Genomic DNA, 22,348 nt, shown 5'->3' with positions numbered 1-22,348 from the left:
AAAGGCATGTAAACGCTCTATTAGAGGTCGTCGTTCCGGGTGAAGACAACAGAGAAATAGACTTCCTCAGCAGACACGATCTCCATCCAGGAGAGTGGGGTCTTCATCAAGAAGTTTTCACAGAAGTGACAAGTCTCTGGCGAATTCCTCGATTGGATATGCTGGCGTCTCGCCTCAAAATGAGACTTCAGGGATATTGTTCCGGGTCGAGGGACACTCAAGCAATAGCGGTGGACGCTCTCGTGACACCTTGAGTGTTTTCAGTCGGTCTATGTGTTCCCTCCTCTTTCACTCTTTCCGAAGGTGATAAACTTAAGAAAAATAATGGTTCAGGCGATCCTCATTGTTCTGGTCTAGCCAAAGTGGGCTTGGTATCCAGATCTTCAAGACTTACTCATAAAAGATCCCTGGCCTCTTCCTCTACGAGAGGACCTGTTACAGCAAGGACTGGGCGTGTATCAAGGCTTACCGCAGCTGTGTTTGACGGCATGGCGTTTGAACGCCATATCCTAGCCCGAAAGGGCATTTCCGGGGAAGTCATTCCCACATTGCTTCAGGCTAGGAAAGGAGTAATGGCGTAGCTTTGCCTCCGTATTTGAAGGAAGTATGTGTCTTGGTGTGTATCCAAGAAGGCTCCTACGGAAGAATTTCAGCTGGGTGGTTTCTCCATTTTTTGCAAGCAGGTGTGGATGCAGGCCTAAAGCTAGGCTCCATTAAAGTGCAGATTTCGGCCTTTTCAATTTTCTTTCAAAAGGAATTGGCCACCCTTCCAGAAGTTCAGACTTTCGTGAAAGGAGTGCTGCACATCCAACCTCCATTTGTGCCCCCAGTGGCGCCATGGGACCTTAACGTGGTGTTGCAGTTTCTTATGTCACACTGCTTGGAACCTTTTATGAGGTTGAGTTAAAATTTCTCACTTGGAAAGTGGTCATGCTATTGGCCTTGGTGTCCGCAAGGCGGGTGTCTGAATTAGCGGCTTTGTCTCACAAGAGCCACTATTGGATCTTCCATGTAGATAGAGCGGAATTGAGAACTCGGCAACAATTTCTGCCAAAAGTGGTTTCTGCTTTTCACATGAACCAACCTATTGTGGTGCCTGTGGCTACTGAAGCCTTGGCTGATTCGAAGTCTCTCGATGTAGTCAGAGTTTTGAATATTTGTCGCCAGAACGGCTCAGATTGGAAAAACAGTCGCTCTGTTTATCCTGTATGCTCCCAACAATAGTGGGGCCCCTGCTTCTAAGCAGTCTGTTTCACGCTGGATCTGTGATACGATTCGGCATGCTTATTCTACGGCTGAATTGCCGGTGCCGAAGTCGGGGAAGGCCCATTCTACCAGGTCGGTGTGCTCTTCTTGGGGCAGATGCCCGAGGAGTCTCGGCGGTTCAACTTTGCCGAGCGGCTACTTGGTTGGGTTCAAACACTTCTGATAAGTTCTACAAGTTTGATACCCTGGCTGATGAGGACCTCATGTTTGCTCAATCGGTGCTGCAGAGTCGTCCGCACTCTCCCGCCCGGTCTGCAGCTTTAGTATAGACCCCATGGTCCTTTTGGAGTCCACAGCATCCTCTAGGACGTATGAGAAAATAGGATTTTAATACCTACCGGTAAATCCTTTTCTCTTAGTCCATAGAGGATGCTGGGCGCCCGTCCCAGTGCATACTATATCTGCAGCTATTGGTTCTGGTTACACTCAAGTGGTGTTTCTTTTCAGTCAAGTCTGTTGCTGCTGTTATTCATGCCATGGCATGCGGTATGTAATTATTGGTCGTGTTTACGCACAGGTTGTGTTACATTTTGATCAGCATATTGCTGTATGTTTTTCCATGCCGTCAGCTGGTGTTCTATTGAATGCCACGTTCTGCGGCATGTCCGAGGTGTGAGCTGGTATAACACTCACCGTGTTTAAACAATAAATTCTTTCCTCGAAATGTCCGTCTCCCTGGGCACAGTTTTCTAACTGAGGTCTGGAGGAGGGGCATAGAGGGAGGAGCCAGTTCACACCCATTCAAAGTCTTATAGTGTGCCCATGTCTCCTGCGGATCCCGTCTATACCCCATGGTCCTTTTGGAGTCCCCAGCATCCTCTACGGACTAAGAGAAAAGGATTTACCGGTAGGTATTAAAATCCTATTTTTGTACCACGCTGTTCTGCAAAATATTCACTTTAACGCTTTAGCTGTGTTGGACATATCATATCTGCATCTGCAGCAAAGTGTCCCATGAAAAAACAAATACCACCTACCTGCTTTCCACTGGGACTAAACTGCAGTGGGGATTATCAGGCAGCCATGGGAGCAGTCTCTATCACACCCATAATTGCACCTGAAACCACAAACGAAACGGGGCAGTCCTCCTTAAATTATGTGCTTCCCAGTAGCATTTGGCAGGTGATCAACTGTGATCGCCAGTCAGTATTAATCTGCACTGCGGAAAACAAACATTTTCTGTACATGGATCGGAGGGCACTATGTTCCCTATCAAGCCCATAATTGCACCTGTACACATGGAGGCATACACATATGCAAGAGGGGACTCCACTCTTTTCAAATTATAGCCGGCATTATCAAGGATTTTGTTTCACCTGCCCAAAGGGAGGAGAAACAACATCTCCGATAACTGACCCTTTTTGGTGGCCGAGAATGCGAAAACATATAGATCTGGGATCTTATCCCGGGATCCTGTGTGTTTTCACTCAAAAATGGGTAATGTGTGCACAGTAAAAACATTACCCCCAAAAAAGTTCAGTTTTTACTGTGCGAAAAATTATCCGGAACAATTAAATTCCCCCCTATGAAGGATGATTATAGAGAAAGGAAATAATCTGGAACAATCGTTAGTTTGCATACTATTGCAGTAACTTTTCTTTTGTGCTGTTTGTAGGTAAAACAAATCATGGAAGAAGCTGTTACCAGAAAATTTGTCCACGAAGACAGCAGCCATATCATCTCTTTTTGTGGTAAGTTTATATTTAACGCTATAATATATTTAATATATATTTCTATAATATAACAGTATATTTAAAACTGTGGGGTCAATTCAATTAATCACAAGTCTGCTTGCGTCGCAACTAAGTGCAACCATTTGTTGCACTTCCTGTAGCCTTGGACTTGCAGAATTTTGTTTGCAGCCCCTTAGGGATTCATACAAAAATCCACAAGTCCAGGGCGAGATGAGGTGCCATTGACTGCATTTCTACCCTTTTGCGACAGCATTTTGTTCCACTTGCTCCTAATTGAGTTGACCCCTATCTGATTCCATGGAAAACATACTGCTTCATCTATAAATGTTTCATTTAGAACTATGTGCCAGCTTTACCAGTAGTCACCAGTAGTGAACAATGGTACATGTGTCACATTGACTCTAGCACAAAACAGTAATTTATGCAACTGGTTCTCACCGATGTTGTCTGACAGTGTCCGCAATACATTTTAAAGTAACAGTACACAATTCATACACTATATAGTACTTTCATTAATAAAACATACACAACACTGCGTCTGGACAGTGTTACCAATAAATAATAAGTTGAATTTGCTATGTAAAATATACATAGATTCTCAAATTCAATATTAATGTAATAACTTAGTTCAATTAAATATAAACATCCGTATTCAACTTTTAAAAACAAATGGGTATTTCTAATGCAAATGGATCACGGCAGTGCTGAATTAACTGGAAATAATGGTGGTTGGATTGTGAATGTCTTTTTTTAGCTGGGTTATGCAAAAATCCACATGAGCTAGATTTACTAAGCATCAGCTAATAAAGCGGTTTGAAACCAACAAAGTTTACCAAGGATACTTAGGGGTATATTCAATTAAAGTCGGATCCATTCCGACATGTATTTGTCGGAATGGATCCGACAACCCCTATTCAATCGCATCTTAATTCGACTTTTTCAAGTCGAATTTAGATGGGACACAGAGGAGGAGAAGGGGGGGAGACCAGCGGGGGACAGCCGGCGGGCATACAGGGAGATCAGCGCTACAGTAGCGCTGCAGCAGGATGTCACTCAGCCGCCCGACCTCACGGCAGCTTCCACCCGGCTCATCCAATTCTTTCCCTGCCTTTCATCTTTTCTTCATCTATTCGCACAGATTATTTACTCTTCTTATATTCCAACTCATCTTTGCTAATGTATAATCTTTCTATCTTTCTTGCATGCTGTGATTGCTCCTCTCCTGAATTTTTTTTTTACATTTTTTTGCCATTCCATACTGGATGTCCTATCGCCATGTCAATATCAATATTTCAGACATTAAGTTCATAATATTCCCACCAGCCAACTGATGTTACCTACTGTACCTGACATCTCTATTTCTGTTGACAACACAACAATAAACCCTACCCCTAGACCTGTCCTTCCCCCAGTTTGAATCTGTATGTAAATCCTGTTAATTGCATCTGAGAAACATTTGCAAAAGAAACACCTATATCACACGTAAACTTTAATTTATGCACTCATCCCCTACTGACAATGACAGTATCTTCCATATTGGTTTTCCCCAACCAGGCTTCCACACCTATAATTTATTTTGAAGGCAGCAACTAGATTGATTTTCAATGTAGAAATGTTCTTCTCTATGCCTGCTCACATAGACATGTACCTGTAATTTCTATACTCTAATAACCCACTGATCCCCGACCAGCATTACTGTGTGACTGTATCACATAGTCCATAATACACTTGGTACTCATGGGGGTATATTTACTAAAGTTCGATTTTTATTGATTTCAATTTGATGAAAATCGATCTAAAGTTATGTTGTGTTTCCAGTGTTACAACACACATTTACAAACTATAATATATAGGAACCTATTCCTGCAGTTAGTAATTACTCTACCTTCAACAATGAGTTCCAAAATCCAGCCACTCCCAATACATTGTACACAGGTAAACCGCACAACACAAGCTCTCTTGTTCTGTTTTTGTTTAGTCAATGGACTTTTAGTGCGTAACATTCATCTACTCAGAACTCTTTCTGTGAATACCACCAACCAATCTATTCATTCTTTTTACCTGTAGCAGACTTTTTTCCTTCATAATGGTATAAGCTCAGTGATAATCTTGCCTCAAGGAGTAACAGGTTTGCAGCTGTAGGTGTTTATTACATAGTGTAGAAATAAATTATTCACCAAAAGACTTTTGTCTGTAGTGCAGTTTAAAAAAAAAAAAATCAATAATTTCTCTGACGTCCTAGTGGATGCTGGGACTCCGTCAGGACCATGGGGAATAGCGGCTCCGCAGGAGACAGGGCACAAAATTTAAAAGTTTGACCACTAGGTGGTGTGTACTGGCTCCTCCCCCTATGACCCTCCTCCAAGCCTCAGTTAGGTTTTTGTGCCCGTCCGAGCAGGGTGCAATCTAGGTGGCTCTCCTAAAGAGCTGCTTAGAAAAAGTTTGTTAGGTTTTTTATTTTCAGTGAGTCCTGCTGGCAACAGGCTCACTGCAACGAGGGACTTAGGGGAGAAGAAGTGAACTCACCTGCGTGCAGGATGGATTTGCTTCTTAGGCTACTGGACACTAGCTCCAGAGGGACGATCACAGGTACAGCCTGGATGGGTCACCGGAGCCGCGCCGCCGACCCCCTTGCAGATGCCGAATAGAGAAGAGGTCCAGAAACCGGCGGCAGAAGACGTCTCAGTCTTCATGAGGTAGCGCACAGCACTGCAGCTGTGCGCCATTGCTCTCCGCACACTTCACACCAGCGGTCACTGAGGGTGCAGGGCGCTGGGGGGGGCGCCCTGGGCAGCAATGTAATATACCTATTCTGGCTAAAATATATCACATATAGCCCCTGGGGCTATATGGATGTATTTAACCCCTGCCAGGTTCCAAAAAAACCGGGAGAAGAAGCCCGCCGAAAAGGGGGCGGGGCCTATTCTCCTCAGCACACAGCGCCATTTTCCTGCCCAGCTCCGCTGCGAGGAAGGCTCCCAGGACTCTCCCCTGCACTGCACTACAGAAACAGGGTAAAAACAGAGAGGGGGGGCACTTATTGGCGATATTTATGATATTTGAGCTGCTATAAAGGGAACACACTTATTAAGGTTGTCCCTATATATATTTATAGCGCTTGGGTGTGTGCTGGCAAACTCTCCCTCTGTCTCCCCAAAGGGCTAGTGGGGTCCTGTCTTCTATCAGAGCATTCCCTGTGTGTCTGCTGTGTGTCGGTACGTGTGTGTCGACATGTATGAGGACGATGTTGGCGTGGAGGCGGAGCAATTGCCTGTAATGGTGATGTCACCCCCTAGGGAGTCGACACCAGAATGGATGGCTTTGTTTATGGAATTACGAGATAGTGTCAGCACGCTACAAAAGTCGGTTGACGACATGAGACAGCCGGCAAACCAGTTAGTACCTGTCCAGGCGTCTCAGACACCGTCAGGGGCTGTAAAACGCCCTTTACCTCAGTCGGTCGACACAGACACTGACACTGAATCCAGTGTCGACGGTGAAGAAACAAACGTATTTTCCAGTAGGGCCACACGTTATATGATCACGGCAATGAAGGAGGCTTTGCATATCTCTGATACTGCAAGTACCACAAAAAGGGGTATTATGTGGGGTGTGAAAAAACTACCGATAGTTTTTCCTGAATCAGAGGAACTGAATGAAGTGTGTGATGAAGCGTGGGTTACCCCAGATAGAAAACTGCTAATTTCAAAGAAGTTATTGGCATTATACCCTTTCCCGCCAGAGGTTAGGGCGCGCTGGGAAACACCTCCTAGGGTGGATAAGGCGCTCACACGCTTATCAAAGCAAGTGGCGTTACCGTCTCCTGATACGGCCGCCCTCAAGGATCCAGCTGATAGGAGGCTGGAGAATACATTAAAAAGTATATACACACATACGGGTGTTATACTGAGACCAGCAATCGCCTCAGCCTGGATGTGCAGTGCTGGCGTGGCTTGGTCGGAGTCACTGTCTGAAAATATTGATACCCTGGATAGGGACAGTATTTTACTGACTATAGAGCAGTTAAAGGATGCATTTCTTTATATGCGAGATGCACAGAGAGATATTTGCACTCTGGCATCAAGAGTAAGTGCGATGTCCATATCTGCCAGAAGAAGTTTATGGACGCGCCAGTGGTCAGGTGATGCGGATTCCAAACGACATATGGAAGTATTGCCGTATAAGGGGGAGGAATTATTTGGGGTCGGTCTATCGGATCTGGTGGCCACGGCAACGGCCGGAAAATCCACCTTTTTTACCCCAGGTCACCTCCCAGCAGAAAAAGCCGCAGGCTTTTCAGCTGCAGTCCTTTCGTTCCTATAAGAACAAACGAGCAAAAGGACATTCCTATTTGCCCCGAGGCAAAGGAAAGGGTAAGAGACTGCAACAAGCAGCTCCTTCCCAGGAGCAGAAGCCCTCCCCGGCTTCTACAAAGGCGTCAGCATGACGCTGGGACCTTACAAGCAGACTCAGGGGCGGTGGGGGGTCGCCTCAAACATTTCAGCGCACAGTGGGCTCACTCGCAGGTGGACACCTGGATCCTGCAGGTAGTATCTCAGGGTTACAGGTTGGAATTCGAGAAGTCCCCTCCTCGCCGTTTCCTAAAGTCTGCTTTGCCAACGTCTCCCTCCGACAGGGCGACGGTATTGGAGGCCATTCACAAGCTGTATTCTCAGCAGGTGATAGTCAAGGTACCCCTCCTACAACAGGGACAGGGGTATTACTCCACGCTATTTGTGGTACCGAAGCCGGACGGCTCGGTAAGACCGATTCTAAATCTAAAATCTCTGAACCTGTACATACAAAAATTCAAGTTCAAGATGGAGTCACTCAGAGCAGTGATAGCGAATCTGGAAGAAGGGGATTTTATGGTGTCCTTGGACATCAAGGATGCTTACCTTCATGTTCCAATTTGTCCTTCACACCAAGTGTACCTCAGGTTCGTGGTCCAAAACTGTCATTATCAGTTTCAGACGCTGCCGTTTGGATTGTCCACGGCACCCCGGGTCTTTACCAAGGTAATGGCCGAAATGATGATCCTTCTTCGAAGAGAAGGCGTCTTAATTATCCCTTACTTGGACGATCTTCAAGCCTGGAGACGTCTCTTCACATAAATATACTGGAGCTAAGAGCAATCTACAATGCTCTAAGCCTGGCAAAACCTCTGCTTCAGGGTCAGCCGGTGTTGATTCAGTCGGACAACATCACGGCAGTCGCCCACGTAAACAGACAGGGCGGCACAAGAAGCAGGAGGGCAATGGCAGAAGCTGCAAGGATTCTCCGCTGGGCAGAAAATCATGTGTTAGCACTGTCAGCTGTGTTTATCCCGGGAGTGGACAACTGGGAAGCAGACTTCCTCAGCAGACACGATCTGCACCCGGGAGAGTGGGGACTTCATCCAGAAGTCTTCCACATGATTGCGGTCCATTGGGAAAGACCAATGGTGGATATGATGGCGTCCCGCCTCAACAAAAAACTGGACAGGTATTGCGCCAGGTCAAGAGACCCTCAGGCAATAGCTGTAGAAGCTCTGGTAACACCATGGGTGTACCAGTCAGTGTATGTGTTTCCTCCTCTGCCTCTCATACCAAAAGTACTGAGAATTATACGGCAAAGGGGAGTAAGAACGATACTCGTGGCTCCGGATTGGCCAAGAAGAACTTGGTACCCGGAACTTCAGGAGATGCTCACGGAAGATCCGTGGCCTCTACCTCTAAGACGGGACCTGCTTCAGCAGGGACCGTGTCTATTCCAAGACTTACCGCGGCTGCGTTTGACGGCATGGCGGTTGAACGCCGAATCCTAAGGGAAAAAGGCATTCCGGAAGAGGTCATCCCTACCCTGGTAAGCCAGGAAGGAGGTGACTGCACAACATTATCACCGCATTTGGAGAAAATATGTTGCGTGGTGTGAGGCCAGGAAGGCCCCGACGGAGGAATTTCAACTGGGTCGATTCCTACATTTCCTGCAAACAGGATTGTCTATGGGCCTCAAATTAGGGTCCATTAAGGTTCAAATTTCGGCCCTGTCGATTTTCTTCCAGAAAGAATTGGCTTCAGTTCCTGAAGTCCAGACTTTTGTAAAAGGAGTACTACATATACAGCCCCCGGTTGTGCCCCCAGTGGCACCGTGGGATCTTAATGTAGTTTTGGATTTTCTCAAATCCCATTGGTTTGAGCCACTCAAATCGGTGGATTTGAAATATCTTACATGGAAAGTAACCATGCTACTGGCCCTGGCTTCAGCCAGGAGAGTGTCAGAATTGGCGGCTTTATCGTATAAAAGCCCATATCTGATTTTCCATTCGGACAGGGCAGAACTGCGGACGCGTCCTCACTTTCTGCCTAAGGTGGTTTCAGCGTTTCACCTGAACCAGCCTATTGTGGTGCCTGCGGCTACTAGCGATTTGGAGGATTCCAAGTTGCTGGACGTTGTCAGAGCATTGAAAATATATATTTCAAGGACGGCTGGAGTCAGAAAATCTGACTCGCTGTTTATACTGTATGCACCCAACAAGCTGGGTGCTCCTGCTTCTAAGCAGACGATTGCTCGTTGGATTTGTAGCACAATTGAACTTGCACATTCTGTGGCAGGCCTGCCACAGCCTAAATCTGTCACGGCCCATTCCACAAGGAAGGTGGGCTCATCTTGGGCGGCTGCCCGAGGGGTCTCGGCATTACAACTCTGCCGAGCAGCTACGTGGTCAGGGGAGAACACGTTTGTAAAATTCTACAAATTTGATACCCTGGCTAAGGAGGACCTGGAGTTCTCTCATTCGGTGCTGCAGAGTCATCCGCACTCTCCCGCCCGTTTGGGAGCTTTGGTATAATCCCCATGGTCCTGACGGAGTCCCAGCATCCACTAGGACGTCAGAGAAAATAAGATTTTACTTACCGATAAATCTATTTCTCGTAGTCCGTAGTGGATGCTGGGCGCCCATCCCAAGTGCGGATTGTCTGCAATACTTGTACATAGTTATTGTTACAAAAAAATCGGGTTGTTATTGTTGTGAGCCGTCTGTTCAGAGGCTCCTACGTTTGTCATACTGTTAACTGGGTTCAGATCACAAGTTGTACGGTGTGATTGGTGTGGCTGGTATGAGTCTTACCCGGGATTCAAAATCCTTCCTTATTGTGTACGCTCGTCCGGGCACAGTATCCTAACTGAGGCTTGGAGGAGGGTCATAGGGGGAGGAGCCAGTACACACCACCTAGTGGTCAAACTTTTAAATTTTGTGCCCTGTCTCCTGCGGAGCCGCTATTCCCCATGGTCCTGACGGAGTCCCAGCATCCACTACGGACTACGAGAAATAGATTTATCGGTAAGTAAAATCTTATTTTTTGTACATGCATAAGACAGTGGGCCTGCCAGATTGGTATTCGATAGCTTATTATAAATTATTCGGAGGCATACTTGCCCCTATGTTATTGCGAGCGTTTACTCAGATCTCGGAAGACTCTCCCTTTTCTTCCCAATCCCTACTTGCATACATCTCTGTCATTCTGAAGGAGGCCAAAGACCCGGCCATGGTACCAGTTACAGACCCATCTCCCTGTTAAACATAGACTTGAAGCTGTTTGCTAAATTGATTGCTAACTGTATAAAGCAACTACTCCCATATTTAATCCATACTGACCAGGTGGATTTTGTCCCTGGTCGTGAGGCCAGGGACAACACTACCAAAGTTTTGGATTTGATCCATTTATCCTCCAAATTTAGCCCCCGTTGATCCTGTTTTCCACAGATGCAGAGAAAGCATTTGACAGGGTTGATTTGGACTTCATCACAGGGGTGCTGGAACATTTGGATCTGAAACAAGTGGTTTATAGAGGATCCATGCCTTGTATGCTCACCCTATGCGCATAAATGGTGACCGTTCGGAACAGTTTCCGATTTCGAATGGCACTCGTCAGGGATGTCCTCTATCGCCTTTGATCTTTGTATTATGTATGGAAGCCCTGGTGAGGGCCATTCGACAAAATGCGAATATACAAGGGTTGAGAGTTGGGGAGACAGAATATAAACTTGCTTTGTTCGCTGATGACCTATTAGCGGTAATCTCCAAACCTCTAACGTCGATTTCCAAATCTTCTTTCAGAATTTAGACACTTTGGAGTGCTATCCAACTTTAAGGTTAATTTATCTAAATCTGTGGCTTTGAATCTTACTCTTGACCAGACAAGCCTGAGCGTGCTCCAATCCATATCTCCTTTTTCATGGCAACCCACGCAGCTTAAATATTTAGGGGTTATCTTGAACAGAGACATTTCTCAAACATTTACTTCAAATTTTCCTCCTTTGTTGGCTAAACTTCAATCTGATCTTTCTGCCTGGGGTGCCAAGAGAATATCTTGGGTAGGACGTATTGGAGTTGTTAAAATGAACATTTTACCTAGACTACTCTTATCTCCACCAGACCTTGGCTATCGTGATCCCTCACGCCTGGTTTACCGTGCTCCAAAGGAAAATTAGGGACTACATCTGGGCAGGGTGTAAACCCAGATTTAAACATGAAATATTATTTAGAAGGAAGCATCAAGGTGGTCTTCAACTGCCCCACTTCCTTTCCTATCATTATGTGTTCCTTATCACTAGGATGATGGAAAGGAGTTGTGCGCTTGAGAGGAAGCATTGGCCCTCATTCCGAGTTGTTCGCTCGCTAGCTGCTTTTAGCAGCCGTGCAAATGCTAAGCCGCCGCCCTCTGGGAGTGTATCTTAGCTTAGCAGAAGTGCGAACGAAAGGATAGCAGCACTGTTACAAAAAAAAACACTTCAGACTATTTAGTTCCTGTTTTGACGTCACAAACACGCCCTGCGTTCTCCCAGCCACGCCTACGTTTTTCCAGCCACTCCTGCTTTTTTATCTGGCACGCCTGCGTTTTTTCACACTCCTCAAACGGTCAGTTACCATCCAGAAACACCCACTTCCTGTCAATCACTCTGCGGCCAGCAGTGTGACTGAAAAGCATCGCTAGAGCTTGTGTAAAACTGCATCAGCTTTTGTGAAAGTACGTCGCGCGTGCGCAGTGCGCAGAATTGCGTTTTTTTTGCCTGATCGCTGCGCTGCGAACAAAAGCAGCTAGTGATCAACCCGGAATGAAGGCCATTGAGTAGAGATTGAATTACACTCCCCTCTTTAGCCCTTAGCCTTCCTTGGCTTTTGATGCTACCTTCCGTTACCCACCAATTAGTAAATCCAATGCTTAGGTGTTGGCATCGTTTACGTTCCCTACTCCTTCTTTCGTCCATCCCCTCACCTTTTATGCCTTTATACAGAAACCCGGATTTCCCCCCTGGGTTCCCGGACTCCTCATTTTATTGGTGGTGCCTTAGAGGTATTTATAGGATAGATCAACTTTTGGACTCTACGGGCATTCTGAGCTTCCCAGCAATTCAATCTACCTGGGATCCACTTAATAAAGAAATCTGGATGTATCTGCAGATCAAGCATTTCTTATCTAGCTTAAGCCTTCCTGGAACTACCTTGCATTCGACTACCCCTTTTGAGAACATGTGCCTCTCCCAATCTTATCCACGTCATTCCCTCTCAACCATTTATACATTTTTAATTAAACTTGCCTTTCATACCAAACCCAAATTTGTTGGCTATTGGGAGGCTGATCTGAATGGCTTGATAGGGGATGATGACTGGACTGAAATTTTAAGTTTTCATCTTTGAATATAATGATGATGGAAACGCACTATAAAGTACTGACAAGATGGTACCACTGCCCTAGTCTGCTGGCTAAAATGTACCCAGGGGTCCCAAACACTTCCTGGAGATGCAAGTAGATGGTGGAAACTCCCTTGCATATCTGGTGGGAATGTCCCCTGCTTAAACCATACTGCCAGAAAGTAATAGAGATGGCCAGTCTTATTTTTGGGGAGGACCTCCCTTCATGCCCTAGTTTTTGGCTGCTTAACCTACTAAAATGCCCTCAATCCCAATTCAAAAAAACACTTCTCTACCACATTCTCAGTTCCTCTAAAGCAGTGATCCCGGGGCACTGGATGTCCAATGTTGTCCCCTCCATGTCTGAATGGTGTGCTAGGATAGACCATTATTTTATTATGGACAATCTTATTTCCTTCCTGTCATCTAATAATCAGAATTTCACTGCTACTGTACAAAAAGACATTGCTAGCTCCCCCTTTATTTTCCTTTATCCTAAATCGTACAAATGATTTTTATCCTGGCGTTGCAAAGCTCTCTTTTTGTTCTGTCCTCTCCCCCTCCTTTTACTACTTAACTTTTCTTTCCTTTCTTTCCTACTATGGTTCTATCCAGGGGGCTAATTCAGACCTGATTTTTGCAGCCCTGCAATTGGATAGTCAACGCCTACGGGGAGGGGGTGTATTTTTGCCATGCAAGTGTGCGATCGCATGTGTAGCAGAGCTGTACAAACAGATTTTGTGCAGTCTCTGCGCAGCCGAGGACTTACTCAGCCGCTGCGATCACTTCAGCCACTTCAGGACCCTTCCCTGCAAAAGCATGGACATGCCTGCGTTTTTCCAAAATCTACTGTTTACCGTGACCTAAAATTTTGATACAACGTATCAGATTTTGGGGGATATTCAATTATCCGCAAATTCGCGGCAATTTTTCGCCCGAAATTTTTTCGCGGTAATCGGCCGAAAATTGCCGCGAAAACGCTCCATTTTTCGACCTATTCAATTCCGACCGGGTTTCACGTGAAAATTCTTGCAGTGAAAAGTTCAGGTGAAAATGGGGAAATCAGCCTGTACCCCAAAAAATGCTAAACTAACATAGGAAAACAGAAGAGAAGTGTGTTAGAAATCATATTAGAGAGTTTTTGGGGACTTAAATTGTGTGAAATGGCGGTTATATGCATTTTTTTTTAAATGCAAAAAAATGATAGAAAGCAAGTTTTTTTGAGCAAAATAAATGCTCTCATTAAATTTGGGGTACATGAAAATGGGTATAAGTATATATTTGGGTCATTTTAGGGTACTTTAAAAAAAAGTGGAAACAGACCGATTACTCCCATCTGCAAGCCTAAAAAACACCTGTCCCACTCATAAAGCACCCCAATATACCTGTCCCATACCTTGAACCCCAATTTCCATCACTTTTTACTTTTTCACCCCGAAAATGACGTCATTATTGGCCAATTAAAAATAATTAAAAACTTCAACGTGCCTAATTAGTCATAAAGGGGGGTGTCCCAGGAGTTCTGTACCATATCCAAAATTTTTTACCTTAAAATAGTGACTTTTCCCAACTTTTCACCTGCTTCAGAGAAGGTGAAGTGAAATTAGTGAAAACATGATCACCGATACATTTTCCAGGATAATTGAATAGGCTGTAATTGCATTTCACGTGAAAAGTCCGGTTTTTCACCCGAAAACCGTACTTTTCACGTGAAAAGTCCGTTATCACTGCTAATTGAATATGGCCCTTTGTGTGTGATGAGGAGAATTTATTTTATGTCATCTTCCTTTATGAATCTAAAGTATCTGTAAAATATTCGTTAAAACGATTTGCAAAAAAAAAAAAAAAAAAAGACAGTGGGCCTGATTCAGATGTGGTGGGAGTGTGCAATGCTGCAATGTACAGGTATGGTAATGCAGCAGGAGGCGTCTGGTATAAGTAGACGCCTCTTACATGCATTTGTGATCCAGAGCTGTGTCCTAGGATGTAGCATCGGATCACTTATGACACCATCAGACAGCTGTGTGACCCATGGGTTCATGCAAGCCGACCACCGCAGCACCTACAAAGAGGCCAGGAAATCTCAGTTTGAAGACAGAGTTCCTGACCTCTGCACTCCCCAAAAAACCTCAAATGGCTGCAGACTGTCAGTCAACTGACCTCTGCAGCCATTCTGCTTCTGATAGTGCAGGAGCCGTACTGCACATTGGTACTAAGCAACATGGGCCGCAGATCCTTTTTTATATGAATCAGGCAGAATGAGAGGTCATAAGGCAAGGTCTTACTAGAAAGACGGTTGGGGGCAGGTAGCGAGGAGCGACAGTTAGGAGCAGAGCACAAGTCTGGGCTGACATGATACAAAAGAAGTCAAGGATTTAGGCAAGAATCAAAGCAGAAAATAGCAAAAATTCAGCATCCGAAATACAACTAACTTGAACCGATAAAAATCTGAGTAAGCCCCTTTTAAATAGATTGCAATTGCCAATCAGGAATCATGCCTGGTCAGACTTTCCTCGCCTAGTCACTAATGTGTACTCAAGAAGAGGTAGTTGCCAAATAGAGCATGCACTTTTGGTTCTGTATCCCAGCAGTTTGGAGACTCAAGGACTTCGGAGAGTTGTGTCTCATGAAGGTGAGCAGGTGCCATGTGGAACTAAATCTGGGTACACACCAGGCACGAGTGCATGATTTTGATACATCAGATCAATATATCGTTAGTAAAAGCACAAATTGTGTACCTTTCACTAACGATAACTAACCGATGCGCGGTCCCGCGAGTCGTTTGTCGTATCTCTAGATCTTCCTTGCTGCAGGGAAGAACTGAAGCTATTGTTAACGACAGCATGCTCCTGGATGTGGCCATCCTAGATCTTTTGCAAGAGCTGTAAGATCTATCTTTTGTGTAGTGCACTATGGGCCTAATTCAAACCTGATCGTAGCAACAACTCTGTTAGCAGTTAGGCAAAACCATGTGCACTGCAGGGGGGGGGGGCAGATATAACATTTGTAGAGAGCGTTAGATTTGGGTGGGTTATTTTGTTTCTGTGCATGGTAAATATTGGCTGCTTTGTTTTTACACTGCAGTTTAGATTTCACTTTGAACACACCCCACCCAAATCTAACTCTCTCTGCACATGGTTTTGCCCAACTGCTAACAAATTAGCTGCTGTGATAAACTCTGAATTACCCCCTATGTCGTTTGTCAAGGACTGCCTGGGAACTGCCGAGGAGTTCAAGGGAAATCTTTAATGACTTTGTTTGCCAGTCGTTCTGGCATGTACCCAGCATAAAGCCGGTCACACACGGAGTGATGTGTGCGGCTGATGCAAAAGGAGCATAAGAGGGCCGACATACGGGCGGTCCCCATACTTGGGGCGATAGTGTTCACTCTAGGAATTTTTTAGGGCAGGGTGCTGATCACGGGTAGGGCACATTTTTCATTCGGGAGGGCACATTTTTCGTTCGGGAGGGCACATTTTTCAATTAGAAGGGCAAAATTAGGTACATACTATAATGCTTGGTCCTCCCATTCCCACATGATAAAGAATGGGCAGTGCGCGCCAAAGGCGAAAATTTAGGGGCGTTGTTTTTCGTGGGGTTAGGGGCATGGCCACATAATAGTGGCAATTCACATTACACCACACAATAGTGCAGCTAATACACACTGCACCAGGTAGAACCTCCTATACACACTGCGACAGGTAGAGCACGTTATACATATTGCGCCAGGCAGAGCACATTCTACACTTTGCGCCAGGCAGAGCACGTTATACACATTGCGCCAGGTAGAGAGCACTGAGACACACTGCACCAGGTAGAGAGCACTGAGACACACTGCACCAGGTAGAGAGCACTGAGACACACTGCACCAGGTAGAGAGCACTGAGACACACTGCACCAGGTAGAGAGCACTGAGACACACTGCACCAGGTAGAGAGCACCGAGAAACATTGCACCAGGTAGAGAGCACTGAGAAACATTGCACCAGGTAGAGAGCACCGAGAAACATTGCACCAGGTAGAGAGCACTGAGAAACATTGCACCAGGTAGAGAGCACTGAGAAACATTGCACCAGGTAGAGAGCACTGAGAAACATTGCACCAGGTAGAGAGCACCGAGAAACATTGCACCAGGTAGAGAGCACCGAGAAACATTGCACCAGGTAGAGAGCACCGAGAAACATTGCACCAGGTAGAGAGCACCGAGAAACATTGCACCAGGTAGAGAGCACCGAGAAACATTGCACCAGGTAGAGAGCACCGAGAAACATTGCACCAGGTAGAGAGCACCGAGAAACATTGCACCAGGTAGAGAGCACCGAGAAACATTGCACCAGGTAGAAAGCACTGAGACACATTGGAGGAGGAGGGGGGGGGGGGGGGTAGATGGTTCCGCACACACATAAGACAAGGAGTAGTGGGGCCACACACAGGGGGTTGGGGGGGGCAGGAGGGCACAAGGTGTCACACACACGGGGGGGGGGGGGGGGCGCACAAACCAGGGTGAGGGGGGTAAAGTGTGCCACACACAAAGGCTGGGGGTAAATGGGGTCACATGCAGGGGGTGGGGGCAGGATATGGCAATGCATTAAAATACATGTTCATTACTTTGTGTGTATCTACTTACTCACACTCTGGCAGCTGAGGGTCACACTCCGGTAGATGGGTACGCTGGCCAGTGGCACTGGCTGGTGGGAGATGGGGGCTGCCCGCGGGTGTCTGGCCATGCACACAGAGAGGAGGGAGGGCTGGGTTTGCCTCGGCGGGAGAGGCAAACCCAGCCCTCCTGTCTCTCGCAGAGGAGGGGAGATGCGGCGGCTGACAACTAAGGACGGACGAGGTGGGCGGGACAGATGGGGCGGTACAGACGGGGCGGGCCGCGGAGGTCTCTGTCTCTCATGCAGGGAGACAGTGTGACTGTGATTAAGCACACTGGATTACTGCAGTAATGTGTCCGGTGGCTTGGCGGGGTCCGGCGGGCAGCAAAGTGCGGGGCGGGAGGGCGCACACAAATGGGCAGGGCGGCATTCAGGTGTCTAAAAAAGGGGCAGGGCGCAGCGCCCTGTGAAAGACACCTAGAGTGAACACTAGGCGAACCGGTGCCTGTCCACGTGCTGTACTGGCCCTCCTACGCATAGCACTGCATGGGATCGTCTGCCAGCATCAGAAAGATCTAGTCCTGCGGGCGGAAGAGCTCACATGTGTGTGTAATGGATGACATCATGCCCACACATGAACTATATAGCTACTATATCGTACCAATTTGTTAGATCGACAGGTATATCGTGCCGTGTGTGGGGGTCTTAAGACTGATGTTTCCAGCAGTTCAGGGGTGTTTTAGGGGAGGGGAGTTGTGCATGGCCAAACATTTCAGATCCACTAGAGGAGGAGGCACACTTCAGTGTTGTTCACGGGCGCTCCCAGCATGAAACAACCATCTCATCTTTTCGGGTGCACTCCCAAAAGTATAACTTTGGGATTTGTGATATCTGTTGGGACAAAACACAGTAAAATACATGCTCTTGCTGATGGTCGGTAGATTATGTTTTTGGTGCTGCAGTATTCTCGTTAAATTGTCTTTCTGTTTGTGTTAATGCACATTACCACTTTAAAACCGTTTGGGTAACATTCTACAGTAAACTTGATGTGTTCAAGCCTAGTTTTATTAATATTCTGTGTTTTAAGAAATTAGTAGAACCAATGTACTGTATACTTTTATAATACGTAAATAAATGTTGAAATGGTGGACAATTTATATCTGCTTTAACATTTAAGGTAGAATCACATAAATGAGTAGAAATTGTATATTTATTGTTCTGGAAGAGTTTTGTTTAAATGTGTGATTTGATACTATAATTTCTTGTTTATATTCTATAAATGTTTCATTTTTACACAAATTTTGTTGTATTGCTTTATTTTATCATGTGAATTGGCTGTTAGTGCTAAACTCCAGCGTTGTGGCTCTCAAACTTGTCAAGGGCCTTTGTCTCCCTATCCTAAAATTTTCATACCGTCCTAGATGACCGGATCACGGAGCCCGATTCAAATGTGGTTGCTAATGCAATCACAACTGCAATTTTTTTTATTCCCCTGCCGTGCGAAAATATGTTAATGCTACAGCCGCCTGGGAATGTATTGAGAGGGCAAGTGGTGGACTCTCGGATCTAAGCAACAGTGGTGGTCATTCCGAGTTGTTCGCTCGGTAATTTTCTTCGCATCGCAGTGATTATCCGCTAACTGCGCATGCGCAATGTTCGAACTGCGCCAAGTAAATTTGCTATGCAGTTAGGTATTTTACTCACGGCATTACAAGGTTTTTTCTTCGTTCTGGTGATCGTAATGTGATTGACAGGAAGTGGGTGTTTCTGGGCGGAAACTGGCCGTTTTATGGGAGTGTTTGAAAAAACGCTACCGTTTCTGGGAAAAACGCGGGAGTGGCTGGAGAAACGGAGGAGTGTCTGGGCGAACGCTGGGTGTGTTTGTGACGTCAAACCAGGAACGACAAGCACTGAACTGATCGCACTGGCGGAATAAGTCTCGAGCTACTCAGAAACTGCACAGAGAAGTCTTTTCGCAATATTGCGAATCTTTCGTTCGCAATTTTGATAAGCTAAGATTCACTCCCAGTAGGCGGCGGCTTAGCGTGTGCAATGCTGCTAAAAGCAGCTTGCGAGCGAACAACTCGGAATGAGGGCCAGTGTACAAACACGCAGCTTTGGTCGCAGTTCATTCAATAATTGACCATTTAAGTATCCCTAAGGTAACACAGAATTTCTGAGGGTGCTGAGATGTTGGCGCCATGTTTTGTGCATGTTTTTCAGATGTAAGCAGATACATGCCACCAAAACGATCACAACACCTGCGTTTTTGCCGCCATTCCCTGGTCCAATCCACAAAACGGCCCAAGTCTGTCAATCACTTAAGAATAAATCCTCACTGCAAGCGTAACCGCATTTGATAGCAACTCAGTCACTGCTCGTGTACATTGCAGCTAAGATGCATATCCAGTTGGACGATAATCGCTCAGCTGCATAAATATCTAAATAGCGACCACATCTGAATCAGGCCATCAGTGAATTAAAGTTTTACCTTTTACTTTCTCTGTGTTGTAGCTAGCCATTTTAAAAATAAGATTTTACTCACCGGTAAATCTATTTCTCGTAGTCCGTAGTGGATGCTGGGGACTCCGTAAGGACCATGGGGAATAGACGGCTCAGCAGGAGACTGGGCACATCTAAAGAAAGCTTTAGGACTATCTGGTGTGCACTGGCTCCTCCCCCTATGACCCTCCTCCAAGCCTCAGTTAGGACACTGTGCCCGGAAGAGCTGACACAATAAGGAAGGATTTTGAATCCCGGGTAAGACTCATACCAGCCACACCACTCACACCATATAACTCGTGATAGGAACCCCGGTTAACAGTATGATAACAATGGAACCTCTGAATAGATGGTTCGCAATAACAACCCGATTTGTGTAACAATAACTATTTACAAGTATTGCAGACAATCCGCACTAGGGATGGGCGCCCAGCATCCACTACGGACTACGAGAAATAGATTTACCGGTGAGTAAAATCTTATTTTCTCTGACGTCCTAGTGGATGCTGGGGACTCCGTAAGGACCATGGGGATTATACCAAAGCTCCCAAACGGGCGGGAGAGTGCGGATGACTCTGCAGCACCGAATGAGAGAACTCAAGGTCCTTCTCAGCCAGGGTATCAAATTTGTAGAATTTTGCAACGTGTTTGCCCCTGACCAAGTAGCAGCTCGGCAAAGTTGTAAAGCCGAGACCCCTCGGGCAGCCGCCCAAGATGAGCCCCCTTCCATGTGGAATGGGCTTTTACAGATTTAGGCTGCGGTAGTCCCACCGCAGAATGCGCAAGCTGAATAGTGCTACAAATCCAGCGCGCTATAGTCTGCTTAGAAGCAGGAGCACCCAGCATGTTGGGTGCATCTAGGATAACCAGCGAGTCAGTTTTCCGGACTCCAGCCGTCCTGGAAATATAATTTTTCAGGGCCCTGACTACGTCCAGTAACTTGGAATCCTCCAGGTCCCTAGTAGCCGCAGGCACCACAATAGGTTGGTACAAGTGAAAACCTGATACCACCTTCGGGAGAAAGTGAGGACGAGTCCTCAACTCTGCCCTATCCATATGGAAAGTCAGGTAAGGGCTTTTTTTATGACGAAGCCGCCAATTCTGACACATGCCTGGCCGAAGCCAGAGCCAACACATGACCACTTTTCATGTGAGATATTTCAAATCCACGGTTTTAAGTGGCTCAAACCAATGTGATTCCAGGAACTTCAAAACCACATTGAGATCCCAAGGTGCCACTGGGGCACAAAAAAGGGGCTGAATATGCAGCACTCCCTTACAACGTCTGCACTTCAGGCTGACATCCTTCCTGGCTTTGATCAGGATAAGAATGACTTCCTCCGGAATGCCTTTTTCACTCAGGATCCGGTGTTCAACCGCCATGCCGTCAATGCAGCCGCGGTAAGTCTTTGAACAGACAGGGCCCCTGCTGCAGCAGATCCTGTCTGAGTGGCAGAGGCCATGGGTCCTCTGAGATCAACTCCTGAAGTTCCAGGTACCAAGCCCTTCTTGGCCAATCCGGAACCATGAGTATAGTTCTTACTCCTCTTTTCCTTATTATTCTAAGTACCTTGGGTATGAGAGGGAGAGGAGGGAACACATAAACCGACTGGTACACCCGCGGTGTCACTAGAGCGTCCACAGCGATCGCCTGAGGTTCCCTTGACCTGGCGCAATATCTTTTTTATTGAGGCGGGACGCCAACATGTCCACCTGTGGTCTTTCCCAACGGTTTACCAGCATTTGGAAGACTTCTGGATGAAGTCCCTATTCTCCCGGGTGGAGTCTGCTGCGGAAGTCTGCTTCCCAGTTGTCCACTCCCGGAATGAACACTGCTGCCAGTGCTACCACATGATTTTCCGCCCAACGGGGAATCCTTGTGGCTTCTGCCATCGCCCTCCTGCTTCTTGTGCCGCCCTGCCTGTTTACATGGGCGAGCGCCGTGATGTTGCCTGATTGGATCAGTACGGCTGGTGAAGCAGGGGCCTTGTTTTGCTTAGGGCCTTGTAAATGGCTCTTATCTCCAGAAAATTTATGTTAAGTGAAAACTCCTGTTTTGGACCATAGTCCTTGGGATTTTATTCCCTGTGTGACTGCACCCCAACCCCGAAGGCTGGCATCCATGGTCCCCAGGACCCAGTCCTGTATTCCGAATCTGCGGCCCTCTAGCAGATGAACCCTCTGCAGCCACCACCGCAGCGACACCCTGGTTCTTGCCGATCGGGTTATCCGCTGCTGTATCTGGAGATGGGACCCGGACCATTTGTCCAACAGGTCCCACTGGAAAATCCTTGCGTGGAACTTTCCGAATGGAATTGCTTCGTACGAAGCTACCATTTTTCCCAGGACTCGTGTGCATTGATGTACCGACACCTGTCCCGGTCTTAGGAGGTTTCTGACTAGAGATGACAACTCCTCGGCTTTTTCCATTGGAAGAAACACTTTTTTCTGGTCTGTTTCCAGAATCATTCCCAGGAACAGAAGACGTGTCGTAGGGACCAGCTGTGACTTTGGAATTGAGAATCCAGTCCTGCTGTTGCAGCACTTCCCGAGAAAGTGCTACCCCCTTACCAACTGTTCCTTGGACCTCGCCTTTATCAGGAGATCGTCCAAGTA

At 46.5% G+C, this 22,348-nt stretch overlaps 1 protein-coding gene across 2 annotated transcripts in view; it reads left to right on the top strand.

Moving 5' to 3' along the window:
• SGSM1 (small G protein signaling modulator 1) overlaps positions 1 to 22,348 on the top strand; it is a 446,529-nt gene that overhangs the window by 142,295 nt on the left and 281,886 nt on the right. For both annotated transcript variants that reach the window (XM_063913222.1, XM_063913221.1), the window contains exon 3: positions 2,882 to 2,957. In XM_063913222.1, the coding sequence (XP_063769292.1) occupies positions 2,882 to 2,957 (76 nt within the window). The remainder of the gene's footprint in view (positions 1 to 2,881; positions 2,958 to 22,348) is intronic.

Source organism: Pseudophryne corroboree, chromosome 1 (assembly GCF_028390025.1).
Source record: "Pseudophryne corroboree isolate aPseCor3 chromosome 1, aPseCor3.hap2, whole genome shotgun sequence".
Lineage (NCBI taxonomy): Eukaryota > Metazoa > Chordata > Amphibia > Anura > Myobatrachidae > Pseudophryne > Pseudophryne corroboree.
Note: the sequence above shows the minus strand (reverse complement) of the source record. Positions and strands in the feature narration are given on the sequence as shown.